The sequence below is a fragment of the Schistocerca americana genome, chromosome 2 (assembly GCF_021461395.2).
Source record: "Schistocerca americana isolate TAMUIC-IGC-003095 chromosome 2, iqSchAmer2.1, whole genome shotgun sequence".
NCBI lineage: Eukaryota > Metazoa > Arthropoda > Insecta > Orthoptera > Acrididae > Schistocerca > Schistocerca americana.
Genome location: NC_060120.1, coordinates 899,912,148 through 899,935,751, shown reverse-complemented (window position 1 = coordinate 899,935,751; position 23,604 = coordinate 899,912,148). Strand labels below are relative to the sequence as shown.

The following is a 23,604-nucleotide window of genomic DNA, read 5'->3' as shown; positions in this document are numbered from 1 at the left end:
CCACTGTGAAGTGCACACAGATGGTACTTCCCATTATACCACATAACAGGGTTTCTTTCTGCTCCATCTGCATACGGAATCCAGGAAAAATGATTACTTAAATGCCCCTGTATGAGATGTAATTAGACTAATTTTGCCTTTGTGGTCTCTACAGAAGTGATATAGAACGTGATTCAGTTGCCCCTACCAGTGGGTTTTATGCAACCCACAATGTATATGAAACCAAATGTGAGATTTTTATATCTCTCACTTGCTTAGCAGAAACTGTTAGTCTTACAGAAAAATTAACAGGACCTTTTTGTAGTAAATTTAATGTAGTTAAATTTTATATTGGGATATGTTTCCATTGGAGGCCACAGTTGTAAAGTTATTCAAGAAAAACGCATTTGAAAGTCATTTTTTTAAAGTTTCTCTTGAATAATTCGAAAACGGCATTCTCTAAATTTCCTACAAAAAGCTCCTGTTAATTTTTTTTCTTTACGACTAACACTGTGCGTGTAGTGAGCGAGAAAATATGAATATCTTGAACGTGGTATTTGAAGGCAGTGCGGATTCCATAAAACACATTGGTAGTGGCAGCTGAATCACCCTGTGAAGGATGCTGTAGTATATTTCTTGCTTCCTCACTTAATATATTTAAATCTGTGTACATACTTTACAAACCACTGTGAAATGCATGGCAGAGGAAGTTTATCATTGTACTACATATTACAGTTCTGCCCATTCCAGTAGTATATGGAACATGGGAAAGACTGCATAAACGTCTGTGTGTGCACTATAGTTACTCCAATATTGTCTTTGTGAACCCAAAGGTAATGATATTTTGGGGGCTGATGTATATTCATAGAGTCTTCACTTAATACTGGTTCTTAAAACTTGGTAAGTAGACTTACATAGGATAACTGGCATTTACATTAAAATATCTGCCAATTTAGGTTTTCCAGCACTTCCATGATGTTCTTCCATGGGTCAGACAAAGGAGATACTAACTGTGCTGCCATTCCTAAAACAGATTCATCACTTTTTAATCCTATTTGGTATGGTCCTCACACACTTGATAAATACTCTAAAATGGGACCTGTAAGTGTTTTTTAAGCAGTCTCTTTTGTAGGCTGATTGCCATTTTCCTCTGTTCTGTCAATGAACTGAAGTCTGCCATCTGCTTTACAATGACTCAGCCTTTGTGGTCATTCAATTTCATATTGATACCAATTGTTAGACCCAGTTACAAATCTGGTATGACTGATTCCAGTTGTGGCTCACTGATATTGCAGTCATGGGGTAGGCCTGCTACAGTCATGGATTCAGTGAAATGCATAATTTTACATTGTTGCACATTTGTACCGAGTAGACAAACTTTGCAAAACTTTGAAAACTTATTAGTATCTGTCTGGATATTTGTGGCACTTTTTTTCAGGCAGTAATTCATAGTAGACAACAGTATCACTGAAAAAGTCAAGGGCTGCTATTCATATGTTTGCCATGTCATTAATGTACAATAAGGTTTGCCATGCACTTCCCTGATGTGGGCTTGAAGTTAGTTCTACATCTGTTGATCACTCTCAGTCCAACATAGTGTGCTGTGTCAACTCTAACAAAAAACCTTCAGTCTGGTCACAAGTATTGTTTGATACCCATAGAAACATACTTTTTTTTAAAAAATAAGCATTGGTGTGGTCAGCTTTTTGGAAGCGAAGAAATACTGTATTTACTTCATTGTCTTAATCTGTGGCTTTCTTTAACCCCTACTAAACTGTGATCTGAGTCTGTATCTGCCCATGGTACACCTTACAATCCAATATCTGATTTTGGAATCTCTGCCTGATCATGATGTAATCCAACTGAAATCTTCCTGTATCTACTGATCTTGTCTAAGTATACCTCCTCCTCTTGTGATTCTTGAACAGCATATTTGCTAGTATTGGTTGAAATTTATTGCAGAACTCAATTAGTTTTTCTCCTCAATCATTCCTACTACAAAGTCCACATTCCTCCATAACCCTTTCTTCTACTCCTTCCCCTAAAACTGCATTCCAGTCCTCCATGACTCTTAGATTTTCATCTCCCTTTACATACTGAATTACCAGTTCAGTACATGTGTGGCTTGTGGTGTTGGCATGTATACCTGAACTATCATTGTTTTTGTTGGTTTGCTGTCAGTTCTGATGAGAATAACCCTATCACTGAACTGTTCACAATAACTCACTTCCTTCCTATTCATAACGAATCCTACTCCCATTCTACCATTTTCTGCTTTAATGTTGATACTCTTCTGACCGGAAACCCTTGTCTTCTTTCCATTTCACTTCACTGACCCTACTATATCTAGATTGAGCCTTAGCATTTCTCTTTTCAAATTTTCTAACTTCCCTACCACCTTCAAACTTCTGACATTCGATGTTCCAACTCGTAGAATATATCCTTAAAAACGTAGTAATAGCAGTTATATGATATATCATCTGCAATAAAAAATATCACTTACGGCTTGAAAATACTACGGCATTGTGATTTTTCTTATTTTACTTTTCAGTGGGAACAAAGAGGAAATAAAGTTGCTCTGGTCTCTGGAGGAGGTTCAGGACATGAGCCATTCAGTGCTGGTGAGTGCTGAAAGGGATACTACTAATGTGGGTGGTTTTCATAAAATAGTATGGCCTCCTGTTCTCAGCCAATGAGAATATGGAATTATAGTATTAATGGAATTATAGTATAATGTTTTACAGAAGAATGAAATTCTGTGTTACAAATGGAGATAAAAAAAAATAACTGAAATCAAAAAATGTGTGTGTGAAATCTTATGGGACTTAACTGCTAAGGTCATCAGTCCCTAAGCTTACACATTATTTAACCTAAATTATGTTAAGGACAAACACACACACACACCCATGCCCGAGAGAGGACTTGAACCTCCACCGGGACCAGCCACACAGTCCATGACTGAAGCGCCTTAGACCGCTCGGCTAATCCTGTGCGGCAACTGAAATCATCAGATTAACTCGAACCATAGAGGTCATTCAGTTAAAGGAAGTGGTATGGTTTTAAAATTTTTTCCAGTGTAAAACTGTATTAAAGTATTCTTGTTTTATGACTAATGTCTGTTTACTGCTTATCTGTTTTCCTGTGTGTGTAGAATTGATAAGATGTGGAAGAAGCAGACATGAGGCATCCATTGTCTTGTATATAATTAACACACAAAAAATTGTTTGCATGTGTTTTCTGTGCTCCTGTGTATTGCATACTTCTTTAAAAATGTCTTGGCCAAATCATTGAAAGATATATGAAAAATATGTTAACAAGATCAGTGCATATAATAATTATTGATGCCCCATTGTATTTAGGTAGATCATTCAGGTGTTGACTGGCATTATAGAGTGTAATAATCTTATTATATTAAAAATATTCAGGAAACACGGTATTGGTGTTGCTCTGATCCAACATTATTCGAAGATGATTGTTGACATTTTACTGAGAAATGTAGTCACTGCAATGTATGCCTGAACAATGGTATAGTGATAGATCCTTCTTGACGAAATATACTAATAGCCTTCTGCAGCATCTAAAACTTCCTACGCATTTCCTTCATGGGACTACTATATCAAATAGTATATCAAATAGTATCTTGTTACATTTCTGGAGAGTACTGTACAATGATCAGATAAAGTTATGAAAGCATACAATAGAAAACTCTTACCATCTTAAAATAAAATTGTATACAGTGAGAGTGTAAGGACTTTAATAACCTTCCCTCATATAGTAGCAACAGAACATAGCAGAACATTGTTAGTATTGTCTCATTGGTGCTATAAGCAGGTTATCCTCTTAATTAACAAACTACATGTCTAACAGGTTCAAAGCTTTTCATGTTTTTTGCACGTGCAGGAAGACCAATATACACAGTTTGGTTTGTTCCATATTTTCTATTGGGTAATACAAATTTGTTATACCTGTATTAACAAAAAATTTTCTTCATCATGAGTTCATTTGTTTTTGAGGATTGAAGGGAAACATGTGAATGTGTAGAGAGAATACTAACAAATTTCCAGTCAAGTTGAAAATTCCATTTTCATGTACATCATTTCAACAACTGATCATTCAAATTTGTCACATACTGCAACAGATGATCTAACGTATACTTGCTGCCTTAATTTCAGCCAGCTTTTGCTAAGTATACCTCCTCTGCTGTATGACCTTTATAGTACACTTTTATTTTGAGTGCACACCCAAGCAATCTATGTAATGTATGTTTGGTCTTCTTGGTTCTGCCAAATGAGATGTTAAAGGTATTTATGAATGGAATGTCTTATCTCATCCCTTGATTGAACTGAAACAAAGAGTAATGTATCTGTCCTGCATGGGCTTGATCACTAAAAAGATCCATAGAATCATAACGCAATAGGACATCCTGCATCTACACCTACATCTACACTCCACAAACCACATTATGGTGTATTGCAGAGGGTACCATTGTCTTTTTCACCCTTTCCTGTTCCATTCACAAATGGTACATTTGAGGAACGGCTGTTGATAAACCTCCATATGGGCTCTTATTGTTCTAATTTCTTGTTGTGGTCATTTCACAAGATGTAGATGGGTGGAAGTAATATGTTCGCCAACTCTTCTTTGAATATCCAATGTATTTCACTCAGTCAACAAAAATAAAAGATTGGCTTTGCATTGTTAAAGATGATATAAGCATCTACAAGTTGGTTTTAGGCTGTAGTCTGTGTCAACATGAACTGTTGTATGTGAAATAGACAACTAGAACAGTTCAGGAGAGATGCAAATAAATCAATCATGCATTTGACTGAAACAGCAAAGTTAATTAGCAGTCAACAACTACTGGGTTATGGGTAATAATTAAATGAGATACTAGGAGAGCTATCTCATGGTGCAAGCTTTATGTTCTTATGGGAATAAAATTAAGGAATACATCAAAATAAAGTTACAGGAAATATAATAAAAAGGGGTGGCAGTTTTTTTTTTTTTTTTTTAAGAAAAAAGGGCTGCAATTCACCACCCAGTTACTTAACATCTCTCTCAGCACTTATTCATTAGGATTGCAAACAGATGGTGCATGCACATGTAATGGAAAACAGTGAAGATGCAGAAAAAAATAAATGTGTGTCAATGGGCATGGCAAGTAACTGAAGATGAACTCAGGCACAAACAGGAATACAAAACCAATTCATACATGGGTGTCAGATGAAATATGTAACTAGACTGAGGATTTCTTGGTAGGGAGGACAAAACATGTTATCTTGGATAGACAGTCATTGACAGAGGTAAAAATAGCTTCAGATGTGCCCCAGAGAAGTGTGTTGGGTCCCTTGCTGTTCACACTGTATATTAATGATCTTACAGGCAATATTAATAGCTACCTCAGACTTTTCACAGATGATGCAGTTATCGACAAAAAAGTACAATCTGAGTAAAGTTGTACAAATATGTAGTCAGAGCTTGACAGTATTTCAAAGTGGTGCAATGGTCGGTAGCATGCTTCAAATGTTCAAAAATGTAAAATTATGCAGTACATAAAATTAAAAAAAAAATAGTATCCTGTGAATATAATATCAGTGACTCACAGGTAGAATATGTGAACTCATACAAATAGCTCATGCGACCCATCCTAGAATATTGCTCAAGTGTGTGGGATCTGTACAGAATATGACTAGCAGGCCATATTGAATGTATATGGAGAAGGGCAGCCCGAAAGGTCTTGATTGGTTTACTTGATCCATGGGACTGTGTCACTGAGATGTTGAAAGAACTCAACTGGCAGACTTTTGAAGGTAGACAGAAGCTGTCACGAGAAAGAGCTCAACTGGCAGACTTTTGAAGGTAGACAGAAGCTGTCATGACAAAGTCAACTGACAAAGTTTCAAGAAATGGCTTTAAATGATGACTCTACAAAGATGTTAGAACTCCCTAGATTGTACTCCCTTAGGAATTGTGAGGATAAGATTAGATTAATTACAACATGCACAGATACATTTAATCAATCATTTTTTCCCACATTATGTGTGAGAATATAAAGGGAAAAAGCCCTAATAACTGGGACAGAGGGACGTACCCTCTGCTATGCACTCCAATGTGGTTTGTAGAGTATAGATGTAGATGTAGAAATATTTAGATTGGAATTCTCTCTCCAACATATTCACCTTTTACGCCTTTTCCCCTCCACTTTTGTCTCTTCCCTCTCCCTGTACCTACATCTCTTTTTGCTGTGACTTCTGTACTCTTTTCATCTTATTGTGCACCATGGAGTCATCTGTCCAACGACCAGCCTCTCTCTCACTATCCCCTTCTTATGTTCTTCAGCTTTAAGCATGGTAAAAGGGGTCTCATTGTGGGCCTATTGGGTCAATTGAGGGCAGGCTCCATCATCATCAAGGTTCTGGTTGGCCACATGTGACCACCACAAGAGATGATCACAGCGTTGTGAACCAAGTCCATCATACTCCTTCACATCTGTGCCTGTAATTTGAGAACAAGCAAAGAATTCCCTTTAACACTCTGTGTCATCCTGCACCACTGGTCATAGACTAGCAGTAGCCAGACTAAAGAATTACTGAGTGAGAGGGTGCAGTGGTTAACAGACTGCACTCACATTTGGGAGGATGATGGTTCAAACCCACATCTGGCCATCCTGATTTAGGTCTTCCATGATTTCCCTAAATCTCTTCAGGATGGTTCCATTGAAAGGGCATGGCTGACTTCCTTCCCCATTCTCCCCTAATCCAATGGGACTGATGATCTTGCTGTTTGGTTCCCTCCACAAAATCAACCAACCAACCAACTATAGAATTACTGTCCCATGTGTTGGCTGCCCTTAACACCACAACACAAACAGTTGCATTTGGAGTGGTGGTGTCATTGCTGATGAATGGCATCATATTGTGTTCAGTGATGAATCACAGTTCTGCACTATCCTGGTGACCATTGTCAAAGAATAAAGGGAGATCCTGGGGAGAGGTCCCATTCTTCCAATGTATTGGAGTGGCAATGGCACCATGATGTGGGGAGCCATCAGGCATGATTTCAGGACATAACTAGTTCTGATTGAGGGAACTCTGCCTGTGTAACTATGTGTCATGGGCATCCTGATTCCTCGATTGTTACCTCTTATGAGACAGTGTGATGGTGCCATGTTTCAAAAGCAGAATGCTTGTCTCTAAGTGACATGTGTGTCTATGAACTGTCTACATGACATTGCAGTACTCCCATGGCCAACAAGATCCCCAGATCTGTCCCTGATAGAAAATGTGTCGATCTAGCTTGGACATCAACTGCATCCCAGCACCAGTATCCAGGATATCAAGGACCAGTTAAACAGTTGCGAGCCGGCTTCTTTCAGGAGAGGCTACTGAGGTCTTATGTCACTATTATCAACCAAATCAATGCATGTATCCATGTCTGAGTGGGGGGGGGGGGGGGTTGTGTTGTCATACTATTAAATGATCTCATACTACCTAGTTCTTTGTAAATTTGATTTGACCTTGTAATCACTAAACTAATACCACATATGCTTTCACTCCTTGAAGTTTCATTTTGCTTTCTCCTCTCCTTCTGAGTAATCCACCTTTTTGTCAGGCAGTGTAGTTTATGGAATACTTGGGTTCGAGAATGTAAATTCTACATAACTCTAATGTTTGTATCAGATACTTCCTTATTTAGTCAGTATAACAGTGGTCTGTCTAAAGTAAAAATCCAACAATATTATGAAAAGGATAGGTGTTACTCACTATATAGTGGAGATGCTGAGTCGCAGATATGCACAACAAGACTCAGAAAGTGGGCTTTCGGCCAACAAGGCGTTTGTCGGAAATATTAGGAGAAAAGCAGCTACTTTGAAAACAGCTACTGTTGCTGGTTATAATTTGTTGTCAGTATGCTTTATGGAAGTTGCTAGTTGTGGCTGCTTTTGGCTGTAAATGTGTAACTTCACTCAGTCCACTTCTCTGAAAACTCTCCTACATGGTATGGCTTAGAGTGCGAGTGAGTGATTGAGTGAACATGATCAGAAAATGAATGAGTGAACATGATGTGCAAATTAACAAATCTGTACTGATTCTTTAGTTGAATTAAGTAAATCCTATAACAACATTTAAAGAGAGAATTGTCATTTTTTCACAGGTTATGTTGGTGAAGGTATGCTGACAGCAGTATCAGCTGGTTCAGTATTTGCATCTCCACCTGCTTCTAGTGTCTTGCATGCTATAAAGTGTGTCAGTGTTAACAATACAGGTGAGTGTTATATGACATATAAATGAAAATACATTGTACAAAGTAATGCAAAGACCACTTTTTCAAATTTCACAAATGTTTCCAATGTTCACTTTCAATCCACATAAACTTGCGCAGACTTTCAACCAAGTAACAAAACTGTGAAGTGCAGGATCAAATGATCATGACTTGAGGTAAAATAATACACTATTCTGACTATAGACAACTTTTATTTTATTATCCAAGAATAAAACTTTTTTATCAGATGGGAAAAACTGCATAGCAGAAATAACATGTGAATCCCAAACAGTGGTTTTTAATCTTTTAGATAAAAAGTACTGTTTTACTCAGAAATGAACTACATAGCTGGATATAGTTTTCCTTCATTTACATATAACACTGAGTGTCCTAAAGCCAGAACACATTATCTTTGGAAGAAGACATGGTGCCACATGATGCTGAGTTACATGTATTCTCTGCCATTGCCATTTACCTGCCATGCCACTATCACATCACTTTTCACACAACTTTGATGGGTGCTCTGCTCTTCTGGTCACTAACAGCGTGAACTTTTTGATCCAGTTTATGTAGACCAAGGAAGCAGTGATCATAATGGCATTATTGCATCACTCATCACAAATGTAAATAGAAATGTAAAGAAAGGCAGGAAGATATTTCTACTTAGTGAATGTGACAGGAAGCAGATTCAGAATATCTTAGCAGCCTTTGAGGAAAGTTGATGATACATTGGCGCATGCTGTTAATGAATCCCCTCATTGCCCTGATCTTCACTGTATCTTCAAGCTGATACATGTCACTATCCAGCTTAGCATGAATAGCCCATTCCATCTCAGATCCTGAAAGTTGGTCTGCTGAGTTAGCCCACCTCAGTCACCTTTGATGAAATGATTGTAGTTAAAATGACAGATCATGCATGTTACATTGTCAATGAACTGTGAATTGGAAGAGTTATGGAAAGAATGAGGTGGCACCTAAATCTGTGGTCATTTGGCTTATACAGGTAGCATTTCTAAGAGGATTAATCGTACTCTCCAGAAACACAGCGTTAAATGTGTTTTTTGACCATCATCTAAGATTTGGATCCTTTTAGCGTCTGTAAAGGATAATCTTGGGTTGTGTTATATTAGTGTGCGCTATATTCATTGCTGTTGTGGCATTACATACATTAGTTAAGACTATCAGGACCATGAAGGACTGGTAAATTGTGTGTAAGTGTCACACAGGCTTGCAACAGCCAGCCAAATCTGTTGTTGCACAATGTTGCCTTGGCACATGTCATCCTATGGAATGTAAAAAACAGATATTTTGGCATACATTTCCAGCTAATGGGGTAGTGTTATTAAGGTAGCAGCTAACGTTAAACTAGCAAGTGACTATAAATAAAGATGGGGTTACTGCTTCAATTCTGCTTGTAATCTTGATTTTTACCTGGTCAAAGAACAGAATAGAGTTAATGCTACTTGCTCACCAGCTGGTAATTAATATTCACTATTTTTGTGTGTGTGTGTGTGTGTGTGTGTGTGTGTGTGTGTGTGTGTGTGTGTGTGTGTGTGTGTGTGTGTGTCAGAGATGTGTTTAGATTAGATTAGATTAGATTAATACTAGTTCCATGGATCATGAATACGATATTTCGTAATGATGTGGAACGAGTCAAATTTTCCAATACATGACATAATTAGGTTAATTTAACAACATACTTAAGTTAATATAACAACTTTATTTTTTATTTTTTTAATTTTTTTGATATTTTTCTTCTTTTTTTTCTTAATTTATATCTAAAAATTCCTCTATGGAGTAGAAGGAGTTGTCATTCAGAAATTCTTTTAATTTCTTGTTAAATACTTGTTGGGTATCTGTCAGACTTTTGATACTATTTGGTAAGTGACCAAAGACTTTAGTGCCAGTATAATTCAGCCCTTTCTGTGCCAAAGTTAGATTTAATCTTGAATAGTGAAGATCGTCCTTTCTCCTAGTATTGTAGTTGTGCACACTGCTATTACTTTTGAATTGGGTTTGGTTGTTAATAACAAATTTCATAAGAGAGTATATATACTGAGAAGCTACTGTGAATATCCCTAGATCCTTAAATAAATGTCTGCAGGATGATCTTGGGTGGACTCCAGCTATTATTCTGATTACACGCTTTTGTGCAATAAATACTTTATTCCTCAGTGATGAATTACCCCAAAATATGATGCCATATGAAAGCAATGAGTGAAAATAGGCGTAGTAAGCTAATTTACTAAGATGTTTATCACCAAAATTTGCAATGACCCTTATTGCATAAGTAGCTGAACTCAAACGTTTCAGCAGATCATCAATGTGTTTCTTCCAATTTAATCTCTCATCAATGGACACACCTAAAAATTTTGAATATTCTACCTTAGCTATATGCTTCTGATTAAGGTCTATATTTATTAATGGCGTCATACCATTCACTGTGCGGAACTGTATGTACTGTGTATTATCAAAATTCAGTAAGAGTCCGTTTACAAGGAACCACTTAGTAATTTTCTGAAAGACAGTATTGACAATTTCATCAGTTAATTCTTGTTTGTCAGGCGTGATTACTATACTTGTATCATCAGCAAAGAGAACTAACTTTGCCTCTTCATGAATATAGAATGGCAAGTCATTAATATATAATAAGAACAACAAAGGACCCAAGACTGACCCTTGTGGAACCCCATTCTTGATAGTTCCCCAGTTTGAGGAATGTGCTGATCTTTGCATGTTACGAGAACTACTTATTTCAACTTTCTGCACTCTTCCAGTTAGGTACGAATTAAACCATTTGTGCACTGTCCCACTCATGCCACAATACTTGAGCTTGTCTAGCAGAATTTCATGATTTACACAATCAAAAGCCTTTGAGAGATCACAAAAAATCCCAATGGGTGGTGTTCGGTTATTCAGATCATTCAAAATTTGACTGGTGAAAGCATATATGGCATTTTCTGTTGAAAAACCTTTCTGGAAACCAAACTGACATTTTGTTAGTACTTCATTTTTACAGATATGTGAAGCTACTCTTGAATACATTACTTTCTCAAAAATTTTGGATAAAGCTGTTAGAAGTGAGATTGGACGGTAATTGTTGACATCAGATCTATCCCCCTTTTTATGCAAAGGTATAACAATAGCATATTTCAGTCTATCAGGGAAAATGCCCTGTTCCAGAGAGCTATTACACAGGTGGCTGAGAATCTTACTTATCTGTTGAGAACAAACTTTTAGTATTTTGCTGGAAATGCCATCAATTCCATGTGAGTTTTTGCTTTTAAACAAGTTTATTATTTTCCTAATTTCAGAGGGAGAAGTGGGTGAGATTTCAATTGTATCAAATTGCATAGGTATGGCCTCTTCCATTAACAGCCTAGCATCTTCTAACGAACACCTGGATCCTACTATATCCACAACATTTAGAAAATGATTATTAAAAATATTTTCAACTTCTGACTTTTTGTTCGTAAAGTTTTCATTCAATTTGATGGTAATACTGTCTTCCTCTGCTCTTGGTTGACCTGTTTCTCTTTTAATAATATTCCAAATTGTTTTAATTTTATTATCAGAGTTGCTGATTTCAGACATGATACACATACTCCTGGATTTTTTAATAACTTTTCTTAATATAACACAGTAGTTTTTATAATTTTTGATAGTTTCTGGGTCACTACTCTTTCTTGCTGTCAGATACATTTCCCTTTTCCGGTTACAAGATATTTTTATACCCTTAGTAAGCCATGGTTTGTTACAAGGTTTCTTACAAGTATATTTAACTATTTTCTTGGGGAAGCAGTTTTCAAATGCATTTACAAAAATGTCATGAAATAAATTATATTTTAAATTGGCATCAGGTTCATGGTACACCTCATCCCAGTCTATCTGCTGTAGGCTTTCCGTGAAATTTGCAATTGTTAAATCGTTGACTGAACGTACTACTTTGGAGGACTGTTTAGTATTGCTGAATGGAGCTATGTCATATATTGTAACTAGCTGTGCACCATGATCAGAAAGACCATTCTCAACAGGCTGAGCATTTATCTGGTTAAACTTATCTTGGTCTATAAAGAAGTTATCTATCAGTGAGCTGCTATCCTTTACCACCCGAGTAGGAAAATCAATAACGGGTGTCAAATTGAAAGAACCGAGTAATACTTCAAGGTCATTTTTCCTATTACCCTCTTTCAGAGAATCTACATTGAAGTCCCCACAAATAATAATTTGCTTCCCCCTGTCTGACAGATAGCACAACAAGGAGTCCAAATTTTTCAGAAATAGATGAAAATTTCCTGATGGGGACCTATATACAGTTACAATTATAAATGTGCCTTTATTTAATTTAAGCTCACAGGCACATGCTTCTATATGTTTCTCTACACAAAACTTTTTTGTTTCTATACTTTTTGCACAATGATAACTTTTGACATATATGGCAACTCCTCCTTTCTCCATATTTTCTCTCATTACATGTGCAGAGAGCTTATATCCACTTACATTTACTTTATCCATATCAGTCAGAGAGAGAGAGAGAGAGAGAGAGAGAGAGAGAGAGAGAGAGAGAGAGAGAGAGAGAAACATTCATCTAAATTGTTAATTTTTAGCCATTCATTCACTGAAAAAATATAGTTTTTGTGAAACTGTTGACATTTTCTTCAGCATAGAGAGATACTATGAATGGAATCATCAGAATACTCAAATAATTAACTCCAATTATGTAATTTTCAGGTGGAGTTTTGGTGATAATTCCAAATTATACAGGTGATTGCTTGAACTTTGGACTAGCTGTGGAATGGGCTAGAAAGAGGGAAATTAAGGTATTTCTGTTAAGAAGTCTTACTGTTGAGTTCCAGTAATATAATGCTTATATAGTATTTATAATTTCTGATAAATTATTAAATTAACTACTGATAATTAAAGGGAAGGGAGAGAATGATACCCAGAGATAGGGAACAGTGTTCTAGTCTTGACAGAAGCAACTTGGCTGTGTCACATGCCCTCATTTCATGAGCTACAGAGAACTTTGGAAACTGGCTATCTTGAAGTCAAGCAACACTGTACAAGCTTCCATTTCTAGATTTAGATACTGAAATAGATTTTTGACTGCTTGTCATGACTCATGAACTGGTATTGCTCCATGTACACTTATTATTAGTATGTTTGCCTCTAAAAGTTCTGTGTCATATGCTGATATTCATGACATACTCTACACATTATTTAAGAAATGACAAATGTAATGTAGCTTAAACCATTTAACCCTTAGCCATGAAGATGGTCCATGACTGAAACTGGTTGATATTTCTGTTTAAAATAAAAGCAGCTGATGGTCAAACATGCATTTTATACACTCTGGAATAGGCTGACTTGTCAACAGCAAAGTCACCATGGCAACCAAATTGTGCAACAGGGTCATCTTACTGGTGAAATGGAGGGCTCTTGGAGCTGCAGCCACAAAAGAGAGCTCTCTTCTGTTCACAATCTCTGCCCAGAGCATACAATAAGTGGCTTAGACTTCTTTACATTTTCACTTTCATTCTCAAGAAAATAAATCAATATGGTAGCTTTTTTCTAAACATGGGTGTATGTTATTTGCAAGTCCGCATCACTTTTAAATGCTACCTGCACACCTGCCCACCAAGTTTATGTACATCCAGCCAAACAATATGTTATTGAAATGTAGGTTTAGTTTTTGTGTTCTTGAGCTACAGGCAGTGGTAAGTTGGAAGGGGGCACCAAAAATGCTTCTCACCTTGGGTACTAAAATACCTAGAGCTGATGATGACTATTATGGAAATTCATAGATACACATTATATGTAGTAAAACACACCAACAACAAAGTCATAATATATTTATTTCCTGTATAAGTTATCTGCAAAAACTCCAGACTGATGACCTCAGATGTTAAGTCCCATAGTGCTTAGAGCCAAAAACTCCAGTCCAGTTTGAAATAAAACAATAATATTTATGTAGAAGTCATACTGATTTTCTCCTTTGGTACCGTAGGTACACAGCACATAGTAGGTGAATACTAACTAGAGCAATATATGAATACACATATAAACTTAAAGAATAATTAATATTACAACAAAATAAAATAATTGAGGAAACTATATAAAAATAATATAGTGGGAACAAAAGCAAATGTTTGAGTCTTTGTGTCTTACAAGATTTCACTTAATGTCTTCAGGTCAGGTATGTTAGTTGCAGAATTTTTTCTTTGATGTCTTCACTACAGTCCTGACATCCTGAGCCCACACTTTCAAGACACAAACTTTGAGATGGTGACATTTATCAAATTTTAGTATTTTGCATGTGACATCTTCCCTGACAGTAATTTCATTCTTGTCGAATTTCCTCTTCTGGCTAGATACGAATGGTCTTTTCCAGTAAGACACAGTGGGCTGGGATTTGTAGCACTTGACAGCCTGCACCCTATATAACAGTATAACAGCTTCTGTCAATTTCAGCCGTATTAACCTGCATTTCAAATTTCTCATATGCGATAGCGATCGTTGTTCTCATGATCACTTTTGGCCATTCTGAACAAGTGCAAGCTGTTTCTTCTTTGGTATTGCTCAACTTCATTGGAGGCCATAGACGGTTTATTTTCTTGATTGACAGACTTTCTCTTACATTCAGCCAAGAACTTCCTTAGAGATCAGATTTCAGCACTAGTATGTCTCACCATTTCCTAGATTTTGTGCATGATTGCCACCATCACAGAGTCCATGACATTCTGCAGTGAGTTCTAGTGTGTTGTTGCTGTGCAACAGTGCACTTATCTGGGACTGGAACACCACCTCAGGCAGTCGGACCTTACCTGCTGCCAATGACCATTTGTCCACACTGTCCTTCACTCCTGTCACTTTTGCTGCTGCCACATCTTGTTTTGCCAACTATAGTTCATCTGGCGCTCATGATACCCTGTTTAACACAATTCAGTGAAACAAATTGCTGTTCTGTAGTATGAAACACATGTAAACTACAGCATTGCTTTAGAGCACCTTCAGTATTGCCGAAAACAAGTAACCTTAAGAAACAAACATCACTCAGTGGCTACCATGACACATATGAGTTATTTGTACATTCCGTGTTATAATTGTGGCCTCTCACTAAAATGTGAAAGAAGACAGTTTCACATTTATGTTACACTTTCTCAGTGAAAACAATGGCAAAGTGATGTAATTGCAATATGACTATGTGATCCAGCTGCAGCCGGCCAATGTGGCCGAGCAGTTCTAGGCACTTCAGTCCGGAACCACCCTGCTGCTACGGTCGCAGGTTCCAATCCTGCCTCGGGCATGGACGTTCTAAGTCTAGAGGACTGATGACCTCAGATGATAAGTCCCTTAGTACTTAGAGCCATTTTTTTTTATCCAGCTGCAAAGCTGAGAAGAATGTAATCTTGCCCCCCACACACACACACATTGTTTTGTATTTAGAAATTCTATGCAGTAGCACTAGTTGTCAGGCAGATATGATTTTAGTTTATGTTTGAAGTTCTTTGCATCACTGAATAGGTGCTCAATGAATTTTATGGCTTCTTGTGACACACTAATGCTGAGTGATGGACAGTGTAGGTCTTTTCTCTTTATAGTGTAATATTTATGGATGTTACCATTGTTTTTGAATTGTGATTTGTTGTTGAAACAAATTTCATAAGTGGGTAAATGTATCGTGATGCTCTTGTCAGTATGCCCAACTGTTCAAAGAGCAGTGTGTATGTTTGTGTGTCCAGGATCTGCTTCCAAACCCCTGGATAGATTTCAACCAAATTTGGCATGGAAACAGCAGGGTTCGTGAGTATCTACACTGTGGGTTTATAACCTCTTAGCTCCAATAGGAACAGATATACAAGCTAAAGGAGAGTTTTTTCCAGCCCCTGCCGTGCATGACAGGCATGTTCTGGATGAATGGTATCCGCCTGCCTCGACACGGGAAAGAAATGTTTTTCCAGTCCCTGACATGTAGGCTGCCCTGCATGACAAGTATATTGTGCTTTAGTAACATCGGCAACTTCATCAACCTGCATTGCAGAACAACCCACAGATCAGGGGCAGAAATGGTCTTAAAGCCACTTACTCATAGGCTGTGTTGTGGAAGTGGTACAGGCCTGCTTCATCGACCTGTTTTGCAAGGGCATAACACAGGGTTGAGATGGATATAGGTGGGATAGACAGAGAGAAGGGATAGGAGAAGATGGAAAGGGAGAGGGGGGGGGGGGAGATGATGAGAACAGAAAGAGGCAGATAAAGAGATGGATAGGGAGAGAGGAGGGAATATTGTAGGGACAGAGAGGGAGGAGGTTGAGAGAGAGGGGCGGAAGGGGGAGGCGGGAGGGAGGAAGGAAGGGGGAGTAGATGGATAGAGAGGGGAGGAGAAGATGGGCAGAGAAAGAGTTGGGAGGAGGAGATTGACATAGAGAGAGGAGAAGAAAATGGGCTATGAGGTTGCAGGAAGGGAGAGATGCAGCAGGCAGGTAGAAGGGTTGGGGCATAATGGGGAGATGGAGATGGAAGAGGGACAGGAGGAAATAGGCACAGAAAGGGGTAGGAAAATATGGACAGGGAGTAAGGGCCAGGAAGATGTGGTCTGAGAAGGTGGACACAGGAGATGGACAGAGATTGTGTGGGGCAGGAGATGAAGAGACAGAGGGTGAATAGAAGATGGACAGTAGAGGTGGGAGGATGAGGTGAACAGTGACACGTGTGTATGTGTGTGTGTGTGTGTGTGTGTGTGTGTGTGTGTTATTGAGTATATTATATAACTGTGAAGAAGGATGCACCCAGCAGGTAGAAACAGTTTGTCTTATTTATATGGCTGTGGATGCCTCATCGGATCAACTATTCAATGAGTTGTTATCTTTACCCCTTAATTTATTTATATTCAACCTAGGACTTTCCATCACTTAAAGATTTAACAGTGAAAGACATTTGAGTTTCTTGTCCATATCTATATTCACTTTTATGATGAGCCACATTACAAACCCGAGGGTATAAATGTGCCCTGCATTGACAATTGCATTATACAAGTTTTATTTTACTGATCTTTTCTGTTGCACCATTTTCCCTTCTTCCTCTACGTCACCACTTTGGTCTTATCATCTCTCCCCCTTACACTAACAATTCTGTCATCAAACCTTTTAATGATTTCCTCATGTAACCCTCAATATATCTTTTTCCCTTATTGTTTGACAGTGTTTCCACTTTTCCCTCATTTCCTGTAATAAATCTTCATTTCTGTTTTTCACTACCTCTTTCTGTTGTTAATTTCATTTTTTCTTTTCCTGGTTACCTTCTGTGGAATATTTTTTTGATGCCTCCATTTCATTCAACATTACTATCTTGACAAATGATGCTTGAGTATGTGAATACTTCACTGTATTCCCTATTCTAGGTGGAGACTATCACTGTGGGAGAAGACTGTGCAATATCAGAACTGAGGAACAGCGAACCTCCAAGGAGTCGTGGTATGTGTGGATTAGTATTCACTTTTAAGGTTAGTTTATAAATTGGTATCAGTTCATTAATAATACCCTAGATTATACTGTACCTACATTTGCTGTATTTCATTTTGCTTCCTGTGTTACTATTTATATATAAAACATCGAACAATACAAATAATAGTTTTTCATCAAGATAAAACTTTTCTAATCTCCTTATTATGCCAGTACCATTGACATTCAATCCCTGAATTCTGTTTTGATTTTTATAAATTACAGTTTTCTTTCTCCATGACTCCTATTGCCATGGGCAGTCACATTTCCCTTGAAAGATTAAGTAACAATTCGGCAGTTAAGTATTTTCCTCATATTTGGCCTAACTGTATGATAAAACAATGGAATCTCCAGGTAGGAATATCAACAATGTAGAAAAAGACCGATTTCTACACGTAAAGAAGACACATTAAGTTGCAGACAAGCACAATTAGGACACTTACATAAAGCTTTCGGGCACAGCCTTCATCAGTAAAAGGGACACATACACACACACACACACACACACACACACACACACACACACACACACACACACACACACACACACACGCCATTCGTGCACACTAGCAAGCACACCTCATGCACACATGTCCACCAACTCCAGCATCTTGAGCCAAAATGCATATGTGATAAGGATCCCATGTATTATTGTTAGTTTTTAGTAGTGAATAATCTAGAGGATTTAATGGGTAATCTTATGGTATCAGTAGAATTCGACACGCACCACTATGACATGCATTCGTTTATGATAATAGTTGGAAAATAAACTGCACATGTGGTAAAAAGTAAGAGCTGCCAATTCTTGTAAATGGGCAAGTTGACACAGTAATTGATACATCTTAGGTGGAATCAACAAGAGGAATAAGGCTTTGCACAAATTTGAGTCTGTCACACTGAAAGCCAAAAACTGCTGTCTCAGTCTTTTTTTTTTTTTTTTTGTAAGCTTCCCAATCCTTGGCTGAATCATCATACGGAGGGAAAGTGGGTGGATGCAACAGTGGAACAGACCCTGTCTATTAATGGAAGCTGACAAAGTAGCAACATTTTGAAGTAAGTTGTTCAGTCAGGGCCGATAGCATGGCATCCATAATGAATTAAGTTGCTGAAACTGCACTTAAGGATTGCATATAAGGAAACTGTTCCAAACTCCTCGCTAATTGTGTAGTAAATGCGTAATACACAAAACAGATCAAAGTCACACAAATATGGCATTATTCATAACCTCTCAACAACAATGGAGAAGCCTCTCAGGACTCCACAAGAGACAGAACCACTGATGTGGGCAATACAAGCTAGAATAACATGGAGAGGGCTAGTCAGCACTGCTCCATGCGTATATATACACAAGTCACCAGCAGACAGTGTGGCAGAGACTGCAGCGTGCAGCCGCCTTCCACAGGTGGTCTCCAAGGGCTGGCCTGCAGTGGTACAATTGGTGGCCAATTCAAACACATATCTGCAGCAACACCACACTCAGAACACCCACACTCACATACACTAGTACCAGGATAAAGCAAGTAATAACTTTGATCCATTGGCAGTTGTGATGATACTACTGCCAGGTTTGCAACTATATTGGTACTTATAATTTTTATACGCATTTGTGATTGGGCATTTGTAATAGGTCACTAATAACAGTCACATGATGTTGACTGAACTTGTTTATTACATTGGTGTAGCCATCATGGTATGATCAGATACAAAGTTGATGGAAACATTTTAGACACAAACAATGACACACACAAAAAAGCACAATGATAAAATAGTAGTGCCAAGTGATAAATGTCAATGACAGTTTGTAAGTATAGTGTAGCATAATGTAATAATCTCAGTTGATTGCTGGATGATTAACACTTAATTCATGAGTTGACTTTTCTGAAATGTATACCACAAGATACAGTTTCTGGAATCCCTATGGTTAAACTGAGATTTAAGGCATACTTTTTGAAATAGTGCTAATGAATGAACAGTCAGAGAACTGAATGTTACATTCTAAAATATTATAGTATCTCTGTAGTGGGAGAAGCTGCGTGGAAAAGGCTATTTTTCATATATAAGTAAATTCTTGAGTTTAAACTTGCCCACAAAAATTGGACTCTATAAATGGGAAAAGAAAGTCTGCAAAATAAATTGACATTCAATGTCAGGATCTACATTTTTTCTTTGCCACCACTCAGAACACATTTGATTTGAACTAACACTTTAACTGTTTTATTGGAATACAGATGAAATGAGTGTTTTGAAAATTTTACTGAATACTGAAGGCCCTATTGTTTCATACCTGAAGCTCTGAAATATATTTTACACACACGTTATTAACGATTTACATGGGAATGCCATTTTCCTCCTTTTCTTTGGATCATAAAGTTTTTTCCTGTCAAGGCAGTCACCTGCTGCACCCATTGGTACAGTCTCTATGCTAATTCCTAGAATTATCCCAATACAAGCCCTTGAGTTCATGTGTAATGTAGATATTTCGCATTCTTCTTTCCAAGTGAGGAGTAAAAACCATCTTGGCAAGTTTGTTTCATGAAGTTAGGCCAATTTACAAGTTCATTATCTGATTTTGTATGCTACATATGGACTAATGCAACTAATATATACAATTCTGTAAAATATTGCCATGGGCACATTTTGATGCATTGTTTTGATTCAGGTAAGAAGTCGGATGAATTTTTGAGTGGAGAGCGAATAGTTTTTATTCTCTGCTGTGAGAGTCTTTCCATCAGAATCCTTGCTCATTTAAATATAGCCATTCAGAAAATAAGGTTTTTTTGAAGTCACCCAGGTTTCAAAGAGCACCAGCATTTAATGGATGGTAGCACATGCACCAGTAGTGTAAGCCATCTGGCAATATCCTGCAAATTTTGCAAAAATTCCAGTATTGCTGTTCAACTGCAACTTTTTCTGCTCTATGTTGACAATCATTGAAATTGAAGTTCGAGAGAAGGATGACGAATCTGTAACAGTTCATGATGCAATGAAGAATATCCCTTCCTGTCTTATCTGTTGCCCAATATAGCAGAAGTGTCCTCTCGTTTCAGTTTAAAAACAGATGTATAGGTGAGTAGGCCAAAGAATGTTTTGAGTTCAGTCATATTAACATCTCTCATATTTGCGGCATATGCACTTTTCCACTGTACTTGTTCGTGCTAAATTTTGAAAGTTTTGAATCATAGCATTCTCTCCACTATTGTGTTATCAGTTAGTAAATTCCAGATTTCATGTTCCACATCCCACCCCATGAACCATGGACCTTGCCGTTGGTGGGGAGGCTTGCGTGCCTCAGCGATACAGATAGCCATACCGTAGGTGCAACCACAACGGAGGGGTATCTGTTGAGAGGCCAGACAAATGCGTGGTTCCTGAAGAGGGGCAGCAGCCTTTTCAGTAGTTGCAATGAGATTGACAGGAAGTGCAAAATGGCTAAGCAGGGAAGGCTAGAGGATAAATGTAAGGATGTAGAGGTTATCTCACTAGGGGTAAGATAGATACTGCCTACAGGAAAATTAAGGAGACCTTTGGAGAAAACAGAACCACTTGTATGAATATCAAGAGCTCAGATGGAAACCCAGTTCTAAGCAAAGAAGGGAAAGCAGAAAGGTGGAAGGAGTATATAGAGGGTCTATACAAGGGCAATGTACTTGGGGACAATATTATGGAAATGGAAGAGGATGTAGATGAAGATGAAATGGGAGATATGATACTGCATGAAGAGTTCGACAGAGCACTGAAAGACCTGAGTCGAACCAAGGCCCCCGGAGTAGGCAACATTCCATTAGAACTACTGACGGCCTTGGGAGAGCCAGTCCTGACAAAACTCTACCATCTCGTGAGCAAGATGTATGAGACAGGTGAAATACCCTCAGACTTCAAGAAGAATATAATAATCCCAATCCCAAAGAAAGCATGTGTTAATAGATGTGAAAATTACCGAACTATCAGTTTAATAAGTCATGGCTGCAAAATACTAACACAAAATCTTTACAGACGAATGGAAAAACTAGTAGAAGCCGACCTTGGGGAAGATCAGTTTGGATTCCGTAGAAATATTGAAACAGGTGAGGCAATACTGACCCTATGGCTTATCTTAGAAGCTAGATTAAGGAAAGGCATACCTACGTTTCTAGCATTTGTAGACTTAGAGAAAGCTTTTGACAATGTTGACTGGAATACTCTCTTTCAAATTCTGAAGGTGGCAGGGTTAAAATATAGGGAGTGAAAGGCTATTTACAATTTGTATAGAAACCAAATGGCAGATACAAGAGTTGAGGGGCATGAAAGGGAAGCAGTGGTTGGGAAGGGAGTGAGACAGGGTTGTAGCCTCTCCCCAATGTTATTCAATCTATATATTGAGCAAGCAGTGAAGGAAACAAAAGAAAAATTCAGTGTAGGTATTAAAATCCATGGAGAAGAAATAAAAACTTTGACGTTCGCCGATGACATTGTAATTCTGTCAGAGACAGCAAAGGACTTGGAAGAGCAGTTGAACGGAATGGATGGTGTCTTGAAGGGAGGATATAAGATGAACGTCAACAAAAGCAAAACGAGGATCATGGAATGTAGTCTGATTAAATCAGGTGATGCTGAGGGTATTAGATTAGGAAATGAGACACTTAAAGTAGTAAAGGAGTTTTGCTATTTGAGGAGCAAAATAACTGATGATGGTCCAAGCAGAGAGGATATAAAATGTAGATTGGCAGTGGGAAGGAAAGTGTTTCTGAAGAAGAGAAATTTGTTAACATCAAGTATTGATTTAAGTGTTAGGAAGTCGTTTCTGAAAGTATTTGTATGGAGTGTAGCCATGTATGGAAGTGAAACATGGACGATAAATAGTTTAGACAAGAAGAGAATAGAAGCTTTCGAAATGTGGTGCTACAGAAGAATGCTGAAGATTAGATGGGTAGATCACATAACTAATGAGGAGGTGTTGAATAGGATTGGGGAGAAGAGAAGTTTGTGGCACAACTTGACTAGAAGAAGGGATCGGTTGGTAGGACATGTTCTGAGGCATCAAGGGATCACCAATTTAGTATTGGAGGGCAGCGTCGAGGATAAAAATCGTAGAGGGAGGCCAAGAGATGAATACACAAAGCAGATTCATAAGGATGTAGGTTGCAGTAGGTACTGGGAGATGAAAAAGCTTGCACAGGATAGAGTAGCATGGAGAGCTGCATCTAACCAGTCTCAGGACTGAAGACCACAACAACAACAACAACAACATGTTCCACATGATACCTGAGATCTCTGGCTGCAGGACATAGGCCAAGAAGCTGCAAGACAATATTATGTCTTAATTTCCTTGAAAATAGACTTCAGCAAGGATTCCTTGACTACCTGAAACCATTCTTGCAATAGTAATATTCTTTCTGCACAACTGATCCTGCCTCATCTAAGTCAGAAGAAATAGAAATGTACCCATTGCCTTGAAGTTCTTCCTGTGAATCATACTTTCTTTCACTAGCAGAATTGTGATTACTGACATCTTCCTCCAACCACTGACTAATAATTTCATCAAACTTAGGTTCATTAAAATTGATACATTCCTGTAAACACATTTTGTGCTGTACTGAAGAAAACATGTATGTAGTTCACAAGGCACAATCTACAGAACCTTGCCATGTGTCAACAACAAACAAAGAAGGTGATAATACAATCAACAATAAAATGGGATATAAGGAGAGAAAAGGGTGGGAGGGCATGTACCACCATTGATCTTGGAGAGTGAGTCTGAAAATTCTCACCTGTGCTGATAGACCACACCTCAAGATTTAAGGGTTCAAGTCTCCCCCAGTGATCAATGACTACAGTGCTATTTGGGAACTTATGTACTAGCAAACTGAAGTTTTCTCTGAAGTTT

At 37.9% G+C, this 23,604-nt stretch overlaps 1 protein-coding gene across 2 annotated transcripts in view; it reads left to right on the top strand.

The window, feature by feature from the left end:
* LOC124595876 (triokinase/FMN cyclase-like) overlaps nucleotides 1–23,604 on the top strand; it is a 165,179-nt gene that overhangs the window by 71,201 nt on the left and 70,374 nt on the right. For both annotated transcript variants that reach the window (XM_047134785.1, XM_047134786.1), the window contains 4 exons: nucleotides 2,531–2,600; nucleotides 8,134–8,244; nucleotides 12,973–13,061; nucleotides 17,642–17,743. In XM_047134785.1, the coding sequence (XP_046990741.1) occupies nucleotides 2,531–2,600; nucleotides 8,134–8,244; nucleotides 12,973–13,061; nucleotides 17,642–17,743 (372 nt within the window). The remainder of the gene's footprint in view (nucleotides 1–2,530; nucleotides 2,601–8,133; nucleotides 8,245–12,972; nucleotides 13,062–17,641; nucleotides 17,744–23,604) is intronic.